This window comes from Hippocampus zosterae, chromosome 1 (genome assembly GCF_025434085.1).
Source record: "Hippocampus zosterae strain Florida chromosome 1, ASM2543408v3, whole genome shotgun sequence".
In the NCBI taxonomy this organism is placed as follows: Eukaryota; Metazoa; Chordata; class Actinopteri; order Syngnathiformes; family Syngnathidae; genus Hippocampus; species Hippocampus zosterae.
The window spans coordinates 4433694-4458636 of NC_067451.1; the positions used below are offsets into that span (position 1 = coordinate 4433694).

Consider the following 24943-nt stretch of genomic DNA (forward strand, 5'->3'; position numbering starts at 1 on the left):
GACCTCTTTCGCAGAGCCATGTCTGTTATGTCACAGGGATACAGAGGCACTCCAGGATTCCCCGGGCAACCGGGATACAGCGGACCCAAGGTAGGAGCAGTCCCACATGCTTTCCATTTTCATTCCATGCATCTTTCGAAATCATTCCGGTCTTCGATGCTCAAGCTTGAGTTGTGATACAATGAGTGTCTGTGCCAAGTCAACAAACGTTCAAAATGCTGTCACTGGTGACTTGTCTATTAGGGAGACCAGGGAGAACCCGGACTCCCGGGACCTCCTGCTTATGTCAGCGGTCAAAGTACTTCTGTTCAAGGTAAAGTCTGACACTTAAAATCAGAACTGAAGCAATCCAGTGTTGTCATTGGGAGCAAAAGACCGGTCAAAATACAAGTACTCTTGTCGTCGGTGTTAGTAATCTCTGACTCACACAACTGAGGTCGTCACAAAAAAAATAAAATAAAAATACCCAAGTACACCTGAAAAATTGACTGAAGTAAAATATTGTTTGGACTTGTACCGTTGAGGTTTTTGCTCCAAGTGTTTTTTTGCCTCCCAGGCCCACGAGGTGAACCAGGTTTTAACGGGCTGCCAGGTGCACCCGGTGATCAAGGACCTCCCGGGTTTCCAGGCCCGCCGGGCCCACCAGGACTTGGTTTTGGTTCAGGTAACATGCTCGGACAACTCATAACGAGTACGTATGGCGCCGCTCTGATAAAACTGGCTCGTCTTTGCTGAATTATTATCAGGAGTACAGCCCCCCAATGTAGGTTTCCCAGGGATCCCGGGCCCAAAGGGAGAGAAAGGCAGCCCCGGCATACCCGGTTATGGCACCGAAGGACTCCCAGGCTCTCCGGGACCTCCAGGGATCCCAGGGATCCCAGGGCCTCCTGGACCTCAGGGCCCCTCCGGTATGCTGACACAGAACCAGTTAACAAAAATTCCTTTCTCACATAGGTGATGATGATTACTTTAGGCATGTTTTTTTATCTTGATGATTGCATTAACCTCATGTTAGGGTTCGTCATCGGGCAGGCCTTATGTATAAAAGTATTAATTTCAAGCCACGAAAGCGGGTTGTAAGTGCAGCGGCAAGACAGAAATCCTAGCTGACTGACTTTACTGTCCTCCAAGGCCGACCTGTCGAGCCCTGCGTCATCTATCCCGAGGTGGACAGGCCCACTGGTCAGTCAAATTCAGGTATCCCCCAGGCTGCAGCTATATTGCGATGGTCACCATGGCAATATTTTTGCTGACCTGGGCGAAAAAAAATAAATACGAAGCAGCCCAGCAAACTCAACTTTCAGCAGGCGGTAGCTTACCTCTTTTGACTCTGTGCAAGGTGTAGTGGTCATTTTGGCTTACTGGTCTCTCGATTGCAAGCTGCTTTTCTCATCTTTGGCCACAGGGTGTCGCCAGTGAACGTAATTCACTGATTTTACTTGCAGTAGGAGGGTCACACGCAGGAACAATTTGTGTTTGCATCCATGATATCCATATTGCAAATTATGTAGTCATTGCACATTACATCACTAGTCTTAGTTTTGTCAGTGCACGAAATGCGCACGTTATATCCCCATAGGCACATCGGGTTAGAATTGTAGGCCTAGCAATGTAAAATCAGTGAATTTAGTTCATGCTTAATGTAAAGCTGTGTGATATTGAATTTAAGAAAGCAAACAATTGCTTAAAATAACCTGCAGTTCAAGCCCGTCAAAGCTATCATGGCCAATGACAGCAAACTAACCCTGATTTCACGCTGCGCACTGCACTGTGCTGCTTAGTCATCGTTGGAGAATTGCTGATTTAAAGACCTACTGTAAGAATGAACGTTGCTAATTACCATTTTGTGTTTCTCGAGCCAGTGCAGGCGATTCTATCAGCAAACAGTGTGAAATGTGAAAGCCACGCCCTTTCTAGACTTGTGATTGCTTTTCGAGCCGCTCTCGTCCACTCTCGGTCAACGCCCGCGTGTCATTGCAGTTTCGCCGAGTGCCGGCGTTCCGGGGGTCCCGGGGGTGCCTGGTTCCCAAGGACCGCCGGGAAACTCAGGATATAAGGGATTCCGAGGTACAAACCGTAGATGAAGCGGGGTTGAACATTAAATTATCCTTTTGGACGTCTTACCCATCCGGTCTCCACCCCACAAGGGGATCCCGGTGATTGCAACTGTATCGGAGGTGGCTCCTCGGGACTGCCCGGTCCTCCAGGACCTCCGGGCCCCAACGGCAGCCCCGGCTTCCCTGGACCAAAGGGCGAGTCTGGCGACACGGGCTCACCCGGCTTTGGTAGCCTTCAGGGGCCTCCTGTGAGTACAATTTGAACCCTTCAACGTGTGGTTGTTCTACTAGGGCGCCCTAATGATTCGTCTCTCCCACCGCCTTGTTTGTGGTCATGTCCAATCCGGACCTAATTGTGGTCCTCCATCAGGGTCGTGCTGGTGAACGTGGTTTTTTTGGCCGTAAAGGAGAAAAGGGGGCATCGTACTACACCAACTTTGGTTTTGGAGGGAAGGGAGAGCTCGGCGCCACCGGGCCTAGGGGACCCACTGGAGAAACAGGAACACCGGGCAGGGACGGATCTCCAGGCTTCCCCGGACCCGCCGGACCTCCTGTGAGTGGCTCAAGAATAAATAAATAAATAAAACACATCAGATGAGGTTGCTTGATAAAAATCATGAAACGTGAATATCCCGTTCAGGGCGACGCTGGCTTCGGCACACGCGGAGAGAAAGGTTTCCCCGGCTTCCCGGGATCCAAGGGTCGGCCCGGAGGGCCTGGCGAGCCCGGCGGTGGCTTTACGGGTACGCCCGGTTTCCGTGGGGAGCCCGGAGAACCCGGTTTTTCGGGACTGCCGGGACCGCCAGGTTTGCCTGGACCAAGAGGTAGGTGGTAGTGGATGTTATCTGTGCGCGTGAGTGTCTGCGTTTGTCATATTTTCCCTGCAGGCTGAAATGTGTATCACACATCCGTGATGTGCGTTGTCCACCTCCTCCTTCAGCAGTTACCATAGCAACCATGCCCAAACACTTTCGGAGGGTTACACAACTATCTCGTGGATTCACCGGAAAACTTTGAAAAGATTTTTCTCTCCCAAAAGCAGCTTCCTGCCCTTCCCGCCTCGGCTGCTGCAGCATACTGCTCACGTCACGATTAATGGTCTCCATTAATGAGCTTCTACACTTGCTCTATAATCTCTCTCGTCGATAAAGCGCTTCATTAGTGCACTGATTGTTGCATCATGATGAACGTGGAAACCCGAACCGCCACTGTGATTCTTTAGCCTCAGAGGATGACGTCAATTTCGTATCATGAATATGATGAACATTTAAAAACAGAGGTGTCAAGCTCATTTTTGTTGTGGGCCCCCGTTAAAAAACGTCTCGATGCCCAATCAACTCATTATTTTATTTCAGCTGCGATTCACCTTTTGTGGTCTCATTGTATCACAGATTTTTAAATTCATTCATTCATTCATTCATTCATCTTCCTAACCGCTTGATCCTCACTAGGGTCGCGGGGGGTGCTGGAGCCTATCCCAGCTGTCTCCGGGCAGTAGGCGGGGGACACCCCGAATCGGTTGCCAGCCAATCGCAGGGCACACAGAGACGAACAACCATTCACACTCACACTCACACCTAGGGACAATTTAGAGTGTTCAATCAGCCTGCCATGCATATTTTTGGAATGTGGGAGGAAACCGGAGCACCCGGAGAAAACCCACGCAGGCCCGGGGAGAACATGCAAACTCCACACAGGGAGGCCGGAGCTGGAATCGAACCCGGTACCTCCGCACTGTGAAGCCGACGTGCTAACCACTGGACTACCGGGCCGCCTAGAGTGTTCAGTAGGATGTTATTATTATTACATTACATATTATTACATAATTACATATTATTACATTACTATTACATATATTCATTCATTCATTCATTCATCTTCCTAACCGCTTGATCCTCACTAGGGTCGCGGGGGGTGCTGGAGCCTATCCCAGCTGTCTCCGGGCAGTAGGCGGGGGACACCCCGAATCGGTTGCCAGCCAATCGCAGGGCACACAGAGACGAACAACCACTCGCACTCACACTCACACCTAGGGACAATTTAGAGTGTTCAATCAGCCTGCCACGCATGTTTTTTTTGGAATGTGGGAGGAAACCGGAGCACCCGGAGAAAACCCACGCAGGCCCGGGGAGAACATGCAAACTCCACAAAGGGAGGCCGGAGCTGGAATCGAACACGGTACCTCCGCACTGTGAAGCCGACGTGCTAACCACTGGACTACCGGGCCGCCGATTTTTAAATTATACCGATCAAATTGTATTATTTGCTCTATCGCAGGACATGTACATTACAATCTGATTCGCTGACACCCACGTCACTCACCGTAACAGGCCTCACCTTTTAAAAGCCACACACATTCAAAGTTACAGATATTACAGTGTAAATCTTGAGAGGGGGGGGACAGAACATGAGCCCGCCAGGTCACCAGCCATTTAGCAACAAACAAGATGCGCTTCGTTTGCTTTGGTGCACCACAAAAATACGACGTGATGAGTTTGACACCTGCGCTTTTAAAGAATCCCATAATGGATCAAAAGGCTCGCCTCCTCTGCGGCCAAACGACACAAAGTTTGCTTACCTGCAGAAATGCACTGTGCGCTCTCATCGGCCAATGCTAATGCTAAACAATTCGTTTACGCGCTCTTTAATATCAAAGGTTATTGTCACGGGCGGGGGGCAAAGAGACAAGCGTCAAACTGCTCTCGCGGCAAGTGCAATAACCTGTTTGGAAGCATTTTTTTTTACACAAGCGTTTTTAACGTGCTTTTGCTTTAACCAAATGAGCCTGAAGTCATCCAATGGAACTGATTGCTGATTTTGCTGATGTTTTGTTTGATGAACGAGATTTGGCGCATGCAAATTGACCCTGACTGGCTTTGTCTGCTGCAATTTTTCAACCTCCCCCCTTTCTCTCATCCTCACCATTTCCACCCATCCATCCATCCGCTCTGTCCCGCTGACGTCCTCGTGCACGTGCATCTGTCCAGGTGAAAACAGCTGCGAAGAGGTTATTGACAGCGAAGAGGGAACGGGTGGGTAATGAACTTTTATTAAATCAGCCGGCCACAGCGTAACGGGCCGGGATCCAAATCTCAGGAGCTTTTTTACGCGCCTACTCGTGGATTCCCAAAGACCGAGGAAAGTGCTCCGCAAAGAGACTTGCAGGGAGTGGAAGGTTTTGTTTCGAAAGTAGTCATGGCGTGAATGGAGGCGAGGGGCGGTCGACGGGAATTCAGAAATTGTTGTTTTGTTTGCTTTTTCTGTACTTTTTTTGTTGGTGAGTCTGCATGGACAGTTGGTCCACCGGCTAATTGTCTATGACTGATCCCAGGCCAAGTGCTTCCCTGCACCATACCCGGTGAGCTCGGACTGCCCGGTTTTCCTGGTGTGCCCGGACGACCAGGTAAAAGGAAAAAAAAAAATATATATATATATATATATATATATATATATATATATAAAATTTAAATGAAAAAAAATCACATACATATATATATATATATATATATATATATATATATATATATATGTGATTTTTTTTCATTTAAATTTTTTTTTATTATTATTTCATTTTTTTCTAAAGTTAGATATCGGCAGCTGTCTTTAGCAACAGTCTCGGGTTATTCCTCATTTCTCCAAACAATCCATTGATTAGTAAAAAAAAAAAAATTGGTAATGGAGCTGTGTTACTGCAATTACCTTGAAAAAGTAAGTAGAGTAATAGAATAAATAGAATAATGTATAAATTAAAATGAATAAAAAATATATATATATTATTTTCTTTCATTTTTAATTTTTTTTATTATTATTTCATTTTTTTCTAAAGTTAGATATCGGCAGCTGCCTTTAGCAACAGTCTCGGGTTATTCCTCATTTCTCCAAACAATCCATTGATTAGTAAAAAAAAAAAAAAAAATTGGTAATGGAGCTGTGTTACTGCAATTATCTTGAAAAAGTAAAGTAGAGTAATAGAATAAATAGAATAATGAATAAATGAAATGAATAAAAATATATATATATTATTTTCTTTCATTTTTTATTTTTTTTATTATTATTTCATTTTTTTCTAAAGTTAGATATCGGCAGCTGTCTTTAGCAACAGTCTCGGGTTATTCCTCATTTCATCAAACAATCCATTGATTAGTAAAAAAAAAAAAATTGGTAATGGAGCTGTGTTACTGCAATTACCTTGAAAAAGTAACTCAGTTACTTTACTGGTGACTTTTTTCAAAAGTAAGTTGTTACCTTTTGGATGACTTGATTTAGGAAGTAACTACTTTAGATTACAAGTGACTTTAATCGTTATATTCAGCATATCCCGACAACCCTGCTTAACAGAAAAATGACACCCAGTTTTGCCGATTTGACATTTAAGAAGGAAGTTCGTCTTTATTAAAAATCAAACCAAGACCAACTTTTTGACTGACAGTTATTACATTTTTTTAAAAATAATTATTATTATGAATCTTTTCTGGGTTTCATGGAACTTAAATGTGGGCCTCTTGTGTCTGTTTTTTTGTTTTTTGTTTTTAAAGCAAAGTTTAACATTTGTAATGAGCATTGTTTATAAATATAATGATTAATTTTGGGGATGTACTGCAGTCACACACACGCTGGTGAGACTTTCCCTTTCAACTTGAATGCGTATTGTACTATGATCCATGTTTGTTTTTTTTTAAATATAGAGGTAACACTCTTGACTAGAAAAGGTAACGCAGTAGATAAGTGGTTACTGAAAAACAAATTATTGGTAAAGAAACACTCAATCCATCAACAAAATATCATGTGAGCTGTTTGTATCTGTTAGGTCCAAAAGGTCAGCCCGGCTCGCCGGGAGGCCCTGGACGTCCAGGATTTGATGGTGGCAAAGGAGAGAGGGGAGACGGCGGCTTTGGAGGACAGCCTGGACCACAAGGTAGCCACAGAGTCGTCTGAAAGTCATTCAGAGATTTGGGGTAAAATTTCCGTATGAACCTCAAATGCACGGTGACCTTCACAGATAAACTGAATTTGACCTTTTGTGATCCTTTGATTGCACAACACTTTCTGGCGCTTCTTGCGCAACTTGCTGTTCTCTAAAACGACCGGCTGCGCTGATTTTGCTTCCGCGCACAGGTTTTCCCGGACCCAGAGGGGACTCCGGAGTTCCCGGTATCCCAGGACAGAGTTTCGATGGAGCCAGGGGGAAGGACGGTGTCCCAGGACGCCCTGGCGCCAAAGGCCAGCCTGGAGAAGTCCTGGGAGCCACAGGGGGGCCTCCAGGCCGGGATGGTTTTCCCGGCCCCCCCGGAGACAAGGGCCAGCCTGGATCACCAGGAGGGTTAGGATCACCTGGTGCGTCATGTCGATGGGCTTGCAGTCACACGATGACCGTGCACACTAACTCGATGACCACTTTCGTTGGATCAGGTTTTGACGGACGCACGGGTGTTCCCGGGCTCAAGGGGGAGCGTGGAGTCGACGGTTATCCCGGGCTTCCTGGTCCTCCCGGACCACCGGGCGATCCAACCGTGGAAATCCCCGGTCCGCCGGGAATCGATGGCAGCAAGGGCCTCAGCGGCTCACCAGGTGAGGGAGCAGCTTAATGTTCTGAAATCCATCTTGGTTCGATTCCCGAGAAAGGAATAGGAGCAAATGTGATTGTTTACTGTTGAATTGTCACCTTTCTTCATTCTCCCCATTTTTGAACCAGACGTCACGGCGCACGTTTTGTTGTTTAAACTCACCCGAACGATTCTCTCCACCTGTTTTGCTTTTCTATTCCCACGTCTTCTGTCTTTCCTCCTCCTATCGTTCCCTCCTTCCCACATACCGCCATCATCACCTCCATCCATCCTTTCATCCCTCCACCTGTTTACTCTTGGGTGTTGGCTCGTTCCATATAGGCTGTCAAGGTGAGATACTCCCCCCTTTTCCGCACATTTATCCATCGCTAGTCCCATCTGCTCCATTTTTTTAACATTTTTTTTACTGCTTTCATCAATGGCCTGCACGTCCATGCTCCGGCTCAAAATGTCCATGACTCTTGAACGTCTACGACTCAATTGAACATTTAATGGCCGACATTTGTTTGGTGCTGACTTTGTGGACATTTTAGCTGTGAGTCATTTGGAAGTGTTGTTCTTTCCGGCTGTTCTTTTGCAACTAGCACTAACATTTGTAGTGCATTGACACGTCCAAGTGCCCAACTGCCATTCTGCCATTTCTTTGCACTTAGGCTTGTGTGACCACAATCGCAACGAGGCTTCATTCTTAAAAAAAAAGGACTTGTCATTTTCATCACGTCCCATCACCCAGTGGACATCTTGAAAATTCTTCTTTTCTTTTTTTTTTTTTAAGAATTGAATCGTAGAATGTAGTGGTTGGTGGTTGGAATTTGCTAATTTAGTCTGGAATTGCACTTGTTTTCTTTTTTTTTTTTTGTACAGTACTTTTATTTAAAAATCATCAACTTTGTTCTTATTTCCAATCAATAACGGATGATATTAAGTGTGCATTTTGCAATCAGAGTGCAATTGCAGCCATACCATGCAGTGTGCGTGCTTTTGGTGTGTATTGACCATCTTTTGTTCATGCAAGAATTAAACAATGCTGTTGAAGGTGAGTTTATTTTCAGAGCCTGATGGAAAACATAAAGCACATTTGCAGTCAATTAATAATTTTATATTAGCGCTTTTGTAAACAAAAATGTGTGTGTGTGTGTTTTTGTTTTGTTTTTTTAAAGGGACAGCGTGTAAAAATGTGTTGTTTTTTTTTCCACTGTTCATGGGCACGCTTTCGCTATACGAAGCCGCCATGTTTCGCCGCAATCTTTCCGCTACGGATAACCGGTGGAGACAAACTCAGTGTAACGAGTGCTTTGCACTTCCTCCGTCAGTTGAGGGAATACAAGACGTCGCTTGGGAGGACATTTTGCTCGCACCTCTGCTGAAGAAAGTGGTGGTAGGCTTGCAAAGTGTGGTCTCTCTGAAGCAGCATCGTCCGTGTGCGTTTCATGCTTACGTCGTTGCATTCTATTAGTTCACCACAAGATGGCACAACATTTTACACACTGTACCTTTGCTGCTGCTTCATTTTCCGCCTCAACAACAAACATTTAAGACAATAATGTAGCGTCATCCATCCTCCGCCAGGATTTCCCGGTCAAAAGGGAGCGAGAGGAGACCCAGGTTTCCCAGGGCCTGCTGGTATGAAGGGGAGCCCAGGACTACCCGGTACCCCGGGCTCACCAGGGACAAGGGGACCCCCAGGGCCTCCAGGACCAGGAACAAGGGAAGGATTCCCAGGAATACCGGGAAGGAAAGGTATGTTGAAGCCAGCAGCTGATTGCATCACTTTTGGCGGAAGAAAACAGACAGCAGTATCTTTTTTTTTTTTAACACAGGTGAACCAGGTTTCCCAGGGGTGACAGGCTTCCCCGGATCGCCAGGTCGTCCTGGGAGTCCAGGATTTCCTGGGGGCAAAGGATTGCCTGGAGGGCCTGGAAGAGATGGACTTCCTGGGGGGCCCGGCTATAGTGGACAGAAAGGTAGTGTGTCCAGTGTCGGAATAATGACGACCACATCTTTAGTTTAACGGACTGGTCTTCTGTATTTGGTACACAAACAGTCTTGGTTTTAGCAGCGATATTAGTTTTTGTGTTTTGGTCAAAGATGTTGTCACATTTTAGGTAACGAAAAACTCAAAAATATTTTAGTCTAGTTTTAGTAACAACAACAAGACTGTTTTGTGGTAGTCATACTCTTTTTTCTTCAACACATTTTGCAGAATATGACTAAGTTAAGAAAATAGTACGGCCTTAAATGTCAAAACAGGCAACCCAAAAATGTTTTGATTACCTTAACTATATTAGTCACATGATTGGCACCCACCCTCTGCTTAAACTTTCTGGTCTTATCCATCCATCCATCCATCTTCTACCGCTTATCCGGGGCCGGGTCGCGGGGGCAACAGCTTTAGCAGGGAAGCCCAGACTTCCCTCTCCCTAGCTACTTCTTCCAGCTCTCCCCGGGGGATCCCGAGGCGTTCCCAGGCCAGCTGGGTGACATAGTCTCTCCAGCGTGTCCTGGGTCTTCCTCGGGGTCTCCTCCCGGTGGGACATGCCCGGAACACCTCACCAGGGAGGCGTTCAGGAGGCATCCGAATCAGATGCCCAAGCCACCTCATCTGGCTCCTCTCGATGTGGAGGAGAAGCGGCTCGACTCTGAGCCCCTCCCGGATGACCGAGCTTCTCACCTTATCTCTAAGGGAGAGCCCGGACACCCTGCGGAGAAAACTCATTTCGGCCGCTTGTATCCGGGATTTCGTTCTTTCGGTCACGACCCATAGCTCGTGACCATAGATTCTGGTCTTATTTTTTGAGTAAATGTCAAAACAATAATGTGTATTTACTGTTTTCTGTTGTGTTTGTTATTTGTGTGCGCCCGCCCCCCAAAAAATTATTGTAAACACACTGCTAATATTACAGACACTAAATGTGCTGTTTTGTTAGACCACATTGGGAACTGCAAAGGTCTGCCTAACTAAAAATCCATACATGTTCTACTTAATACAGTAACACACAAGCTAATGAATGATTAGCTTACTTGTGAGTTAATTCATAATATGAATTAATTCACATTAGCACAACAAAGCTAACTTTACCATGAAGCTAGCAAGCTAAAATCACATTTGCGCCATGAGTTATGGGGGAAACTTTATGCTTACTATGATTTTTATAACAAGCCAATTTTCGATTAAGATTTTATGTAGAAGATACGGAAGTCACTGATGGTGTCGTGGTACACTCGACTGACTTGTGTGCGGGCGGCGTGGAATCAGTTCCGACTCAGTGACAGTGTAAATGTGGGTGTGAATGGCCGAGCAGTTCAGGGTGTAGTCAGCCTATCAGCCCGAAGCTGGGATAGGCTCCAGGAACACCCGGCAACCGTGTACAATGTTGAAAATGGATTGGTGGATGAAGTATAAGCTATGTTAAGAGGAGTTGTCTTCCAGTGAACACTGGTGTGGTGAGAATGCATTTTGCGTACAGATCACCCCTAACGTATTCGTCCGCATCTCGTCATATATCAGTCATCAAAGTGCCATATTTAACAGTCATTGTCACGTCATGAAAAAGAAAAAGGGCTGTCACAAAAACAACAGTGTTAACAAAATGTATCTAGATCGTCCCAAAGTGATGTGAAGCTCGTAATGTAAGTCAAATAAATGTCTGTGGATTGTATTCTCCTACTTAGGAGAGCCAGGGTTACCCGGTCCCAGAGGCCCACCTGCCCCTCCAGTTTTAGTGGATTTGGCGGCCAGAGGAGACCCTGGAGTCCCTGGAGGCAGTGGCCTTCCCGGTTTCACCGGACCCAGAGGTATACATTCGGTTTATCCATCCGCATGAGACAAGAAAGGCACAAGGGGAAAAAAAACTCTTTGTTTTCCTCAAAGGTGACAAAGGTCTTCCAGGCCCGCCTGGTCGTCAGGGTCTTCCTGGACTTCCAGGTTTCGCTGAACAGAGCAAAGGGCTGCCGGGACAGCCCGGTTTCCCCGGGCAGCCGGGATTTCCGGGCAGCCCTGGCCCGAAAGGTGAAGGCGGAATCCTGGGATTCCCTGGCATGTCCGGACCAAGGGTAAGGAAAGACTCACAAATAAACATAGACATCTCACAAAAAGTTGGGGAAGTCGGACTTAAGGTTGGAACGTTGTAAGTTTTTTGTTCAACATGCTGTGTCATCCTACCACTCATAAGTTTTTATGAGTGGTAGGGATGGGCGAGTGGTGTTGGAGTTATTGGGCTATAGTCAAGTCCAAGTCAAGTTCTAATCTCAAAGGTCTGAGTATACACGCTTCAAGTCATTTTTATTGACAGGGAGATGACGGCCTCCCCGGGATCCCTGGCAATCCTGGACAGCCTGGTCGTCCTGGTACCAAGGGTAAGTTCAATTTCATATCACGCACAAAAACTTTGGATACGTTCTTTTAAAATCTATTGATATGTCTTCCTCAGGTCAGCCTGGAGAGTCTTACGGCTATCCTGGCGGTCCTGGCTTTAAAGGCCAGCCTGGAGATTCAGGATTTCCAGGTAAAAATAGAGGGAAAGGTGCGGCCCACAACCCCTTCAATCCCCTTGCTTGATTGATCTAAAACTGCTTTCCTAAAGGTGGGCGTGGCAACAACGGCGCTCCTGGTGATGATGGCTTCCCAGGAAGTCCAGGATTCCCTGGTGTCAAGGGAGCGCCTGGCGAAGCTGGAGGGCCTGGACTAATGGGTGGGTGTGGCAACGGCTGCCATGTTTGAATTCTTCAATAGAGTGTTTGGCGTATATGTGTGCATTGAGCAAACATATTTATGCACTCGTGTTGGCAGGCTCACCTGGTTACCCTGGTCCAAAAGGTCTGTCTGGCTTCCCCGGAAGAAAAGGGTCTGATGGAATCCCTGGTTTGCCCGGAGGCCCTGGAGGTCCCGGATCGAAAGGTCAGAAAACAACTTTGGGTTTTTTTTTCTGAGTGACAAATGAAGGCTAGACTGACACAATCTTGGGATTTTACAGGTCTTGCCGGAGCTCCTGGTTTGGATGGACTTAATGGCCTCCGTGGGCCAAAAGGCCTTCCTGGGACACCTGGTAATTAGCTTTTTCAATGGCACGAGAGAGATCAATTCACCAATACAAAGCTAAAGGAGGTTTTTTTCTGTTTATTTGTACATTCTGCAATTACTTATTTCATTTTATTTTTTTGTTTTTTACAGGGGCGAGTGCCGGAACTCGACAGGGTGCCCCTGGTATTCCGGGACTGAAGGGCGAGAGAGGCCTCTCCTACGCAGGAGCACCAGGTTTCCCGGGAGCAAAGGGAGAGAGAGGAGCACCAGGTGAGGCGAGATCAACGAAAGACGGATCATGGGAAATATTTTAGGGACAGACAGACAAACAGACAGACGGATTGCATAAAGATAGTCTGTAACATAGTGGGCTTGTGTGCATGCATGGTCAGGTGGTCCTGGACTCCCAGGATTTCCAGGTCGACCAGGATTCCCCGGTGGTTCAATCGGCTCAGACATCCCTGGGCCAGTGGGAGATCCCGGCCTCCCTGGCCTGGATGGAGAGTTTGGTAAGTGCAGATCTTTTCTTGCATGTCCGATCCTCCTTTTTCCCGTCTCACCTTCATCTCGCCTCCTCTACAGGTTTGCCTGGTCCTCCGGGCCTTCCTGGACCACCCGGTCCAGGCACGGACCAGGGAGAAAGAGGTGATCCTGGGCTTCCGGGTTTCCCTGGAAACCCTGGTAGGAAAGGAGAGCCAGGGATCCCTGGAAGCCCCGGACTCTCTGGAAGTCCTGGCTTCAAAGGTAGACCCCAGCATCTTTGAGATCTTCATCTGCATGACTCCTGTTTTTTGTTTGTTTGTTTTTTTTTCACTGAGAATACATTTAAACCACGATTTCTAATTTTTCTAGGACTACAAGGGGACTCGGGATTCAGTGGTGCTCCGGGCCTTAAAGGTTTTTCAGGAGACCCTGGCTATTACGGAGGCAAAGGAGCCAAGGGTTTCCGAGGTAGGGGGACTTGAAAATTGCCAAATGTGGAGCCAGCAAGGATGCGACTTTAGCCATGAAAATCCTCCTCCCCACCTCAAAAAATTATTTCTTTTTTCCCACCTGCCCAGGCCCTGCAGGTCCTAAAGGTCGCCCCGGTATCACACTGCCCGGCGCAGTTCCACGCTTTGAGCGAACCTTTGGAGATGTCGGTCCTCCGGGTGACACTGGACCTCGTGGCTTCCCTGGAAGGCCCGGCCAGCCTGGAACGCCTGGACGCCCAGGTGAATATTTACAAAATGAGACGATGGTGTATTTGTCATACGCAGTGGTACCTTGACTTTAGAGTGCCCGAACGTACAGCTTTTTTGAGCTTCCACTCTTTGCTTGGTCAATTATTTTGAAGTCAAGGCACGTCCATTTTCTTTTCACCTCAGGGGCAAAGGGACGTCCCGGTCCTGTCGGTAAACTGGGCCGCACAGGTTCTGTAGGTCAGCCTGGACCAATCGGTGACCCCGGTGCTCCCGGTTTCCCCGGAGCCACTGGAGAACAAGGTAGACAATTGCGATTTTCCTCCCTTTGTGCAAGAGATACATGAAATCATCGCTTTGCGCGTCCTTTCTCAGGCCTTCCCGGTGCCATTGGTCGGCCCGGTAATTCCGGCTCGGTGGGGCGCAGCATCAGTATCGGCTACACTTTGGTGAAGCACAGTCAGAGCGCGCAGGTTCCCATGTGTCCTCAGGGCATGGCCAAACTGTGGGATGGCTACAGTTTGCTTTACGTGGAGGGCCAAGAGAAGGCGCACAACCAGGACCTCGGTATGAAAACGCGCACAATGAGTTGAAGCTCGCTGCGAACGACACGTCTGGTCATTATTTCTCCAGGTCAGCCGGGGTCCTGCCTCCCCAGGTTCAGCACCATCCCCTTCCTCTACTGTTCACCCAACGAAGTGTGCTACTACGCCAGCCGCAACGACAAATCTTACTGGCTCTCCACCACCGCGCCCATTCCCATGATGCCCGTGGTCCACAGTCAGATTCGGCCCTACATCAGCAGGTTTCCAGTGCTTTTCTAGCTCTGCGTGTGTAGAATTCGCCACTCCTTCTGCTTTACATTTGAAACGTATATTTTGGGGGGGGCTTCCAGGTGTTCGGTGTGCGAAGCGCCATCTCAAGCTGTGGCGGTCCACAGTCAGGACTTGACCATCCCCAACTGCCCCCCGGGCTGGAGGAGTCTCTGGATAGGCTACTCCTTCCTCATGGTAAATTGTACCCGATTTTTGTTTTTTGCATGTTGTCTTATTTCCCCATTATCCGTAAAATTAAGCAGCTTCCAAATTATTTCAGAAAAAAACAACATTTATGTCGTGATGACTCCCCGGAACTTATGCTAACAACCCGGGCTATGCAAAGTTATTGAACATGTTCCTCCAACGACCAAGTTTCCCTTTCGCTGCCATCTTGTGGCATCTTAGATGAGTTTATTCAGCGTAGCAAGAAAACATGCAAATACGGTAAAGACTCCGCCGCTTCCGCTAACGACCCGAGCTAAATTTCCTTCCTCCCAGACACACAAAGATTTTACCAACGAACTTTTCTTTATCTGCAAAGATTCATGGGATACCAACAATGTTTTTTTTTTCAGCACACAGCAGCCGGAGCCGAAGGCGGCGGGCAATCCCTGGTGTCCCCCGGCTCCTGCCTGGAGGATTTCCGGGCGACGCCGTTCATCGAGTGCAATGGCGCCAAGGGTTCGTGCCATTACTTCGCCAACAAGTACAGCTTCTGGCTGACCACGGTGGATCCCAACCGCGAGTTTGTCTACTCGCCAGAGCAGGAGACCTTGAAGGGAGGCCAAGAGCGCTCCAAAGTCAGCCGCTGCCAAGTGTGCAGCAAGCTCTTGTAGGCGACAAATAGGGGGCGGGGGGGGGGGGGGGGGGATAGCAAAGGAAGATCAATTGATGGATGGATGAGATGATAGGAAAAGAAATCTATAAAAGCAAGAACATGTGACTGAAAATGAGCCTCCTCTGCTTGCCAATAGTTTTTTTCTTGTCATCCCCTTTCAGAATGATTGGCTGATCGTGGAGGGGGTTGGGGGGGGGGGGCGAGGGGGTTAGCGTGAGGGATGAAATGATGAGAGGCGGGTTCTGCTCTCCTCTGGATTATCACTGACAATGGTGCTATGTGTTTGGTGTTGTCTATGTCTTTGCTCCCGTGAGCATCGTTTTGGGGGTGGAAATCATTCTCGGCTACCTCAGAGCGTGCCGACCCTTCCGCAAAGCTCGGCGCCGCGTGCGCTGCGCGGCCTCGGCATCACTTATTGGATGCCGATTGCTTCTTAAAATATGAATTTGCGTCTGACCTGATTTAACCGTTGCCCATGTGGAAAAAAAAAAAAAACGAACAAAAAAAATATTTGGTAATATAAACATAGGAAAAGTTGAACCGTTTCTACAAGCTTTTCTTTTTTTTTTCCTTTTTTTTTTTTTACAACTGGCTAACATTCACGTGTACCATATGCATGCTTTCATCAGACGCGAAAACAATTAATCCTGAATTTTCACTCAAGTGTGGTGACAGTATTATTTCGGAGAAGTGTGCCCCTAATTCTTTTCTGCCGGGCTGCCGCCTGCAGTTTTTTTAAGACAACAAATGTCACGACACAGCTTCTTGTTACGTTTACAACACTTCACTTTTAAACTTTGACCGTTTTTGTTTTTTTTCGTCGGCGCGTCTGTTGTTTTTGTTCTTCATCCCGGTGCTACTCGGTGCTGCAGAAATCAAAGCGGCACTTTTCCACAAATTCTCTCACACGGCTAACCACCAGCACTTCTGGATGACTTGAATGAGGCCACGTTTCATATATTTTGCACTGACAATGTTTTGGAATAAATATGGCAGACCAAACCACTTCCAGACTTTAAAAAAAATCCTTTTGCTTTCACTTTCTCGTGCTTCCTGAGTAATCCAACAAAACATACACGTGTCTGATAGAATGTTAATTATTGCTGTACATAGTTTTTACTGAATTCCCCTGCATTTCCGCCGCTCACAAATGCTTTTAGTGCTTTTTTTTCCTTTCTAGATATTTTTGCAAGTATCTTTGGATGGGATAATAGTTTGTGCTTTTGGATGGACTGCTGAATTCTCAAATCGACAAATATAAATCCAAATTTTAAAAAAAACATCCCTCAATGGTGAAAGCTTTGGGACTTGGAAACCACTATGATCCCATGTCTAGGGCGCTGTCTTTTTGTAATCTAAAATGTAATTATGTCACCTGAATCATGATACTATCCCTTGTTTTTATTTACTGGAATAGGAGGGAAGGATGTCATGTACATGTGCATAAAGGAAAAATGTGCTATTGGAAAACAAACTGTGTATTCACTCTGATGATCGATTGAATATGTTATGCATCCGGTGTCAGCAGTGATGGGAAAATAAAAATGTGGTTTTCCTCAAAGAGGACCGGAACCAAAGAAAATCAAATGAGATGTACTGTCTACTTTCCTCTGCTCACTAGTGATGTGTCGGTCGCGAATGAGTCGGTACAAAAAGTCGGCTCTTTGAAGTGAACATTAGACTCTGTCATTTTCTTTCTCTCTCTCTCTCTCTCTGTCTCTCTCTCTCTCTCTCTCTCGCTCTCTCTATGTCACTCTCTCTTTTTCACGTGTATGAAGCAAGGTTTGGCAGTGGCTCAGCTGCCGGGCTCAGAGAGGTAGACCAGAAGAGAAAGGGAGGTGGCTTGGTAGGGAGTGCACGCTGAGCACATGCTTTTTTTTTCGGAAAGAAAAGGCCTTACTATACATGGTCAGTTTTTCGGCTAAAAAAGCCTTACTGTACATGGTCATTTTTTTTCGGCAAAAAACGCCTTACTATACATGGTTGTTCTTTTCAGCTAAAAACGCCTTCCTTTACATGGTCGTTTTTTTCGGCAAAAAACGCCTTCCAACACATGGTCGGTTTTTTTCGGCAAAAAACACCGTCCTATACATGGTCATTTTTTTCGGCTAAAAACGCCTTCCTAAACATGGTCGTTTTTTTCAGCAAAAAACGCTTTACGATACATGGTCGTATTTTTCGGCAAAAAACACCGTCCTAGACATGGTCGTTTTTTAGGCTCAAACGCCTTGCTATACATGGTCGTTTTTTTCGGCAAAAAACACCTTGCTATAATACATGGTTGTTCTTTTCGTCTAAAAACGGCTCCCCAAGCATGGGCGTTTTTTTCAGCAACAAACGTTTTACGATACACTGTCATTTTTTTCGGCTAAAAACGCCTTGCTATACATGGTGGTTTTTTTTCGGCTAAAAAGGCCTTCCTAAACATGGTCGTTTTTTTCAGCAAAAAACGCTTTACGATACATGGTCATTTTTTTCGGCTAAAAACGCTTTACTATACATGGTGGGGGGGTTTTCGGCTAAAAACGGCTTACTATACATGGTCATTTTTGGGGGGGCCAAAAACGCCTTACACATAACCTTATACATGGTTGTTCATTTCGGCTAAAAACGTCTTTCTATACATGGTCATTTTTTTTTGGCAAAAAAGCACCTTGCTTTACATGGTTGTTCTTTTCGGCTAAAAACGCCTTCCTAATAATGGTCGTTTTTTTCGACAAAAAAACGCCTTACTATACATGGTTGTTCTTTTCAGCTAAAAACGCCTTCCTTTACATGGTCGTTTTTTTCGGCAAAAAACGCCTGACTATACATGGTCGCATTTTTCGGCAAAAAACGCTTTCCAACACATGGTCGTCTTTTTTCGGCTAAAAACGCTGTCACGTTGCTCGGTGGTGTAGGACCCCAAAAAGCAGGCAGGAGGGAGGAGCAGGGTGTATTTGAAGAAGTGTATTGATAAAACAGAAAACTAAATCCGAAACAAACAAAGTCCAAAGTAGCAAACAAAAACCATGACTGAAGCTCAAAACTATCAATAACAGGAACAAGACCAGAAACATGACAAACAAACAAACAAACATGATAGCAGCAAAAAGCAACAATGACCCGGCAATGAGTGGTCGGCCTGGGAGTACTTTTAGCACTAATTACCTAATGACCAACAGGTGTGCAGCTGCAGGGGGAGCCCTATAGTGCCACCTGTTGGTCCCAAACCGAATCATGACAAACGCCTTCCTATACATGGTCGCTTTTTTCGGCTAAAAATGCCTTACTATACATGGTTGTTCTTTTCGGCTAAAAACACCTTCCTAATAATGATCGTTTTTTTCGGCAAAAATGCCTTTACACATGGTCGTTTTTTTCGGAAAAAACGTTTTTCTATAGATGGTCGTTTTTTAAAACACAAAAAACGCTTTACTATACATTCATTCATTCATTCATCTTCCGAGCCGCTTGATCCTCACTAGGGTCGCGGGGGGTGCTGGAGCAGCTGTCTTCGGGCAGTAGGCGGGTGACACCCTGAATTGGTTGCCAGCCAATCACAGGGCACACAGAGACGAACAACCATCCACGCTCACACTCACACCTAGGGACAATTTTTTAGAGTGTTCAATCAGCCTGCCATGCATGTTTTTGGAATGTGGGAGGAAACTGGAGTACCCGGAGAAAACCCACGCAGGCCCGGGGAGAACATGCAAACTCCACACATGGAGGCCGGAGCTGGAATCGAACCCGGTACCTCTGCACTGTGAAGCCGATGTGCTAACCAGTGGACTACCGGGATGCCTGCTTTACTATACATGGTATTGTATATTAAATATTCATCATCTGCTTCTCTTTCACATTTTATGTTGTCTATTTTCAGGTGTGTGCAGATGAAATTTCATCTGTGCTGTATGTTTTACATACAGTACATTTGACAATAAAGTTTATCCAGTCCAATAGTTAAAGTTTCATTTATTGATTGATTGACAACGTCTTTTTTTGGGATGAATATTGTTTATTGTCAATGCACCCTGATAGGGACACGTATACAATACAAAACGCATGCAGTGGGAGTATATGACTCCTGATAAAGCAATTGAACAAATACTGTACACCGATGAGGAGCTGACAAGGTATTCATGTAAACATATTCACTCCTCATATTTATGAAAAAAACAAAAAAACTTTCATACCCAGACCTTTCCCTTGCCTCCGCCGGCCACCCCGTCCTGACCCCCGCAGCAACCCCCCAGCCCGCGGTGTTGAGTGGCCGGCAGGTTCTTGTACACAGCCCGGCTGTACGGGATGAAGCACAAGCCCAGCTGGAGATGTCTGGCCAGACGGCAGTAGGCGGCCAACGCCAGCACCAGCAGAGGGGTCACCAGAAGGAAGCCCACCACCAGCAGAGCCACGCAGCCCCCATCCGTCAGCAGATCGGAGCAGTAGGGGCTAGTCCCGTTGGGGAGCACCTTACAGAGTGGAGACGGTATACATGAGTCACAGCACTGACGAGTGGGACATGAGGCCGTCAACTATGAAAATCCGGAAGAAAACCGAAACTGAAAGTTTTGCTCACTCAAGCCAAAGGTCAACGGCGGTGAGAGTAAACGAAAGAGGGAGGTTGAGAGGAGACGGCAGGACTGAGTCATCCTCATCGCCTTGTGACGTGACAGAGGAGGAGAATGCCGAGAGTCGACGTGAGGCATCAATCAGCCCTGGGGCAGGGGGGCAGGATCGGCGATCACAACGCTTCTCACGGCGGGAGAGTCAAAACACGCGAGGCGGTCAGATGCGGGGGTTCTGAGGAATGTCCGGAGGTCATATCAAGAAACGCTGTTTGAGTGTGCTGTTGGTCTTTTTGGTGCTCAACTATTCATTCATTCATTCATTCATCTTCCGAGCCGCTTGATCCTCACTAGGGTCGCGGGGGGTGCTGGAGCCTATCCCAGCTGTCTCTGGGCAGTAGGCAGGGGACACCCTGAATCGGTTGCCAGCCAATCGCAGGGCACACAGAGACAAACAACCAACCATGCTCACACTCACACCTAGGGACAATTTAGAGTGTTCAATCAGCCTGCCATGCATGTTTTTGGAATGTGGGAGGAAACTGGAGCACCCGGAGAAAACCCACGCAGGCTCCACACAGGGAGGCCGGAGCTGGAATCGAACCCGGTACCTCTGCACTGTGAAGCCGACGTGCTAACCACTGGCCTACCGGGCCGCCAACGCGGTGCTCAACTAACTGAGAAAAAAAAAAGTATTTCAAGGGTGGAGAGGAACAAGGGGAACGTCACCACTTGGTACCCTGATGATAACCTCCACCCCAACTTTTTTCTATCTTGCCAAGTCCGCCATTAATCCCCCACTAAGCTGCTGTCACATGAAGTCTCATTATAAGAGGATAGAGCAACGTAGAAGAAAAATCCGCTCGTTAAAGACCATTGTATTCAAAGTCACTGAACCGTGATCACTTATTGGACCGTCTTGACTAATGCTTAGTGGCCTCTTGGTCTGTTCTCCAGAATCCTTTCGAAGATTTTGTTATGCATGTGATGAGAAAATTCCACTCGTCATCAGCGACCGGGCACATCCTGTCTCTGAAAAATACTTCAAGACCCTGTGAATGAATGCAGATATGCGCTGAAAACATGCGAGAATTACACACTAGTTGTGTGAGGTGACATTTTCAGTTTTACAGATTTTTTTTGGGGGGGGGGGCAGGGGGGGGTTAATGCATGTTACGGAGGAAAGGTGGCGGAATGAGGGAAAACAAAAAAAAGGATAGAAGTCGGACACGACAGCCAACCTGTGGACAGGGCGTTCACGCTGGCATACGATTGATAGAGTGCCTCGTTGTTGCGGCGCAGAAAATTCATGGCTCTCAACCCAAATTTTATGTAATTGGCCATTTTTTAAATCATTTAAGTTTGTCGTGGTTCTAAACAACACTCACTCTTCTCTGCATTGCATGTCAAATATACAGTTTTTTTTGGGGGGGGGGCGCTTTACATGAACTTTAATCCATAGTCTGGAAATGAGTCACCCCTCCCACTTACCGTGGAGTGGCAGAGGAAACCGAAGACCACCATGACGATGGCCGGCGTCAAGATGCTACCGAACACCAGCCCGGCCAGGCAGGCGTTGACAGCAGCGATGACCAAGTTCTGAGCCGTCACCAGCACCGAGCAGGCCCAACAGTCTAGGGACCCCCGCAGCTCCAGCTGGGCTTCGCCGCCCGCCCCGCTCTCGGCTGCCGAGTAAGGCGGGGGCACCACCACGCGGGAGGGTGTCTCCCCACCTCCTACCACCGCGGGACTGGAGGTGAGTGACTGGTGGTTGCCGTGAGGGTGATGGTGAGGCGGCAGCTCCTCAGAAAGGTCCAGGACCTGATGATGTGCCCCCTTTTCCAGAGTGCCAGTTATACTCATGTTGGACTGTGAGAAAGAAACGGCGTTATGAGGGGATGAGGGGAAAAAGCAGCGGTTTATTTTTTTTGGGGGGGGGGGTGGAGGGGGGGTTCACTTTTAGGTTCGTTGCCAAGCATGACGTCCATGATTATCACGCTGCAGCTAATTGTTGTGTATGTTGTTGAGAAATGAAAGCTAGCGCAGCTCACAGTGTATTCGTGTACGTTGATGTTTTGATATACGACAGATGGGCTTTTTCTTCAATAAAAAAACAAGCAAGTTACTTAAGATGGGCCTCCACCGTTTTGCCTCCACCGTTTTGTTCACGACAGATCGTCTATCTTTTTTCAACCGTCTATGCTAGCTACGTAAAGAGACATTGAAGTGCTCTTTCACTGGATTATGACTGGCCAAAGTACGGCACGGGGGACAAATCCGGCCCACACACAGTCTCTGACCGGCCCTCACAGTGACCGCATGTAGTCAAAGTCAGACGTAAAAAAATAGGTATCGCTCTTCATTTCAAAGTTATGCTTTTTAAGCGCACACGTTTGGACGCTAGTACGAGCAAGACTGATATCTGAAGTGTTGCCAACTTAGCGACTTTTTCGCTATTTTTAGTGACTTTTCCAATCTCTCTGTCAACTGTTTTCATTCATCTTCCGAGCCGCTTGATCCTCACTAGGGCGGGTGGTGCTGGAGCCTATCCCAGCTGTCTTCGGGCAGTAGGTGGGGGACACCCTAAATCGGTTGCCAGCCAATCGCAGGGCACACAGAAACGAACAACCATTCGCACTCACACTCACACCTAGGGACAATTTAGTGTGTTCAATCAGCCTGCCACGCATGCTTTTGGAATGTGGGAGGAAACCGGAGCACCCGGAGAAAACCCACGTAGGCCCGGGGAGAACATGCAAACTCCACACAGGGAGGCCGGAGCTGGAATCGAACCCGGTACCTCTGCACTGTGAAGCCGACGTGCTAACCACTGGACTACCGGGCCGCCCTCAACTGTTTTTATTCTTAAAAAAATAGAGAGACTAGCATAATTTACAAGTGGTTCTAATCCTTGTTAGCTGCACGGTGGAGGGAAGCGGGCCAAGATTTGCCCTTTATCGTTTCATTGCTAGTATGTAGGGCGGCCCGGTAGTCCAGTGGTTAGCATGTCGGCTTCACAGTGCAGAGGTACCGGGTTCGATTCCAGCTCCGGCCTCCCTGTGTGGAGTTTGCATGTTCTCCCCGGGCCTGCGTGGGTTTTCTCCGGGTGCTCCGGTTTCCTCCCACATTCCAAAAACATGCGTGGCAGGCTGATTGAACACTCCAAATTGCCCCTAGGTGTGAGTGTGAGCGTGGATGGTTGTTCGTCTCTGTGTGCCCTGCGATTGGCTGGCAACCGATTCAGGGTGTCCCCCGCCTACTGCCCGGAGACAGCTGGGATAGGCTCCAACACCCCCCGCGACCCTAGTGAGGATCAAGCGGTTAGGGAGATGAATGAATGAATTGCTAGTATGTATTGGTTGTATTCTCTGGATCATTGTCCATCGCAGCGAATATTATTATTACCTCGTAATTATCAACATATTTGGGAGTCCTGACTAGGAAAAGCTGATCTGAGTTGATGATTGTTGTCATTTTGTGCACGTGTATTATTTTAATTAATGACCGCTTCTCATTTTGTCGATATCTACACACGTAGTAATTTATATTAGCAAGACAAGATGCCTTTTGTAAATACACTCAAAATAATATCGACGAAGATGAGGTTAAGCGCGTTTGGCAAGCATTCCACTTTTTAATCTGACTCCTGTATCGGTTGTGTGTCGTCAAGATTTTTTTGCTGATGTAAAATATGCGCCTCGGCGTGATAAAGGTTTGGATCAAAGTTTGGGGAAACGCCGGCCTCGGCGACATGCAAAAGGTAAATCACAGTCGTGTGGCGGACTCCACTTACGTTTGTTGTTGTTGCTGCGTGAGGCGCCTGATGAACCTCTTGCTGCTCCTCCAGGTCGTTGCTGCTTTCCCGCTCGGGAGTCCACCTGAGTTTCTTGGTGGGGAAAAATTCTTTGCTCATGAATTTCCCGCCGTGCTCGATGTTCCTTTGCAGTTTTTCTCCCAGCCGCAGCCGTTCTTTGTCTTGACTCATCTAATTGAGTCCACAGTGCTGTCTGGACCGGTCCTCCCTCCACTTTCTCCCCACCCACAAGGCTTATCAGCCCCCCCACCCGGCCCAGCCCAGCCCTCCTCCCCCATGCAACTCCCCTCAAGCACATGCATTCCTCCTCTCCTATCCAGGGCATGCGTTGCACCCCCTTTCACCCCACGCCTGTGTTTTCATGGGGGATGGGTGTCCGAGCGTCTCCGAAGAATGTCTCTGTTCTTGAATGGCGCTTGAGGCCAGCGATGTGTGGGAGACGTCGATCCAGATATCGATAATGTCGATATCGGAGTAATGAGGTCGATAGTTTCAAGTTTAGCGGAAAAGTACGATGAAGGGAGACAATCGATCTCCTACTTGGGTTGCAGGTTTCTAAGGTGTATTGAAAAAAAACAACAACAACAACACCAAAAGAGTATTTATCCAAAGTCATCATGTAGTCGTATGGTAAGAAAACAAGCTTCATATTTTTGAGACAATGCAAAGTATATTTTGGATGAAAAAAAAGTTTGTTTTACTTTCAGCTGTTTTTTTTACACACAACTACATGTTCGAACGGCGAAAATATCTCTGCTTATGAAATCCCACGTGGGCGTTTCCCATGTCACAACAACGAGGCACTCTAAAAATGCCAGTCAACCCAAAGCCATGGAGCGCATGCTTCCTCACAAATCAGCGCTTTATATTCCCCCCCCCCCCCACCCCCCGACTCCTTGTGCTTTCACTTTTCTCGCTGTGGCGTACAAACACCCGTGGCGGACAATGAGGCACTCTAAAGCGGCCACGCCGGCGGACTATGCGAACAGGTGATGCATTTTCAAGGTGTTGGGGTCGCGACCTTGCTAAGTGCATGGGGCAAATTGCATGTCGCAACCTGTAGTTGTACCTAATCAAGTGGCCACTAGTTAATTGGTTCGT

At 47.3% G+C, this 24943-nt stretch overlaps 2 protein-coding genes across 5 annotated transcripts in view; one reads left to right on the forward strand and one right to left on the reverse strand.

Annotated features, from left to right (window-relative positions):
• col4a6 (collagen, type IV, alpha 6) overlaps window positions 1-17065 on the forward strand; it is a 67102-nt gene extending 50037 nt beyond the window's left edge. For 2 of the 4 annotated variants that reach the window (XM_052062272.1, XM_052062276.1), the window contains 33 exons: window positions 37-90; window positions 244-313; window positions 557-664; window positions 747-908; window positions 1132-1182; window positions 1981-2067; window positions 2148-2305; window positions 2428-2610; window positions 2698-2881; window positions 5045-5089; window positions 5389-5460; window positions 6865-6972; window positions 7173-7391; window positions 7467-7625; window positions 9191-9361; window positions 9442-9585; window positions 11294-11416; window positions 11493-11674; window positions 11914-11977; window positions 12052-12126; window positions 12205-12312; window positions 12411-12518; window positions 12595-12666; window positions 12792-12911; window positions 13034-13150; window positions 13224-13385; window positions 13494-13592; window positions 13703-13855; window positions 14009-14125; window positions 14198-14389; window positions 14456-14627; window positions 14718-14832; window positions 15216-17065. In XM_052062272.1, coding sequence (XP_051918232.1) covers window positions 37-90; window positions 244-313; window positions 557-664; window positions 747-908; window positions 1132-1182; window positions 1981-2067; window positions 2148-2305; window positions 2428-2610; window positions 2698-2881; window positions 5045-5089; window positions 5389-5460; window positions 6865-6972; window positions 7173-7391; window positions 7467-7625; window positions 9191-9361; window positions 9442-9585; window positions 11294-11416; window positions 11493-11674; window positions 11914-11977; window positions 12052-12126; window positions 12205-12312; window positions 12411-12518; window positions 12595-12666; window positions 12792-12911; window positions 13034-13150; window positions 13224-13385; window positions 13494-13592; window positions 13703-13855; window positions 14009-14125; window positions 14198-14389; window positions 14456-14627; window positions 14718-14832; window positions 15216-15476 — 4215 coding nt within the window. In that variant the 3' untranslated portion in view covers window positions 15477-17065. The remainder of the gene's footprint in view (window positions 1-36; window positions 91-243; window positions 314-556; window positions 665-746; window positions 909-1131; window positions 1183-1980; window positions 2068-2147; window positions 2306-2427; window positions 2611-2697; window positions 2882-5044; window positions 5090-5388; window positions 5461-6864; window positions 6973-7172; window positions 7392-7466; window positions 7626-9190; window positions 9362-9441; window positions 9586-11293; window positions 11417-11492; window positions 11675-11913; window positions 11978-12051; window positions 12127-12204; window positions 12313-12410; window positions 12519-12594; window positions 12667-12791; window positions 12912-13033; window positions 13151-13223; window positions 13386-13493; window positions 13593-13702; window positions 13856-14008; window positions 14126-14197; window positions 14390-14455; window positions 14628-14717; window positions 14833-15215) is intronic. The other 2 variants (XM_052062284.1, XM_052062293.1) reach the window with 2 other exon arrangements.
• Window positions 17066-19418: 2353 nt separating this feature from the next.
• On the reverse strand, window positions 19419-24059 carry tmem88b (transmembrane protein 88 b). The gene is made up of 3 exons (XM_052062678.1): window positions 23822-24059; window positions 21520-21897; window positions 19419-19932 (listed from the first exon to the last, which is right to left on the reverse strand). Exons 1-3 carry the CDS (start codon window positions 24011-24013, stop codon window positions 19651-19653), a joined length of 852 nt encoding a protein of 283 aa, XP_051918638.1. The 5' UTR covers window positions 24014-24059; the 3' UTR covers window positions 19419-19650.
• Window positions 24060-24943: the final 884 nt, after the last annotated feature.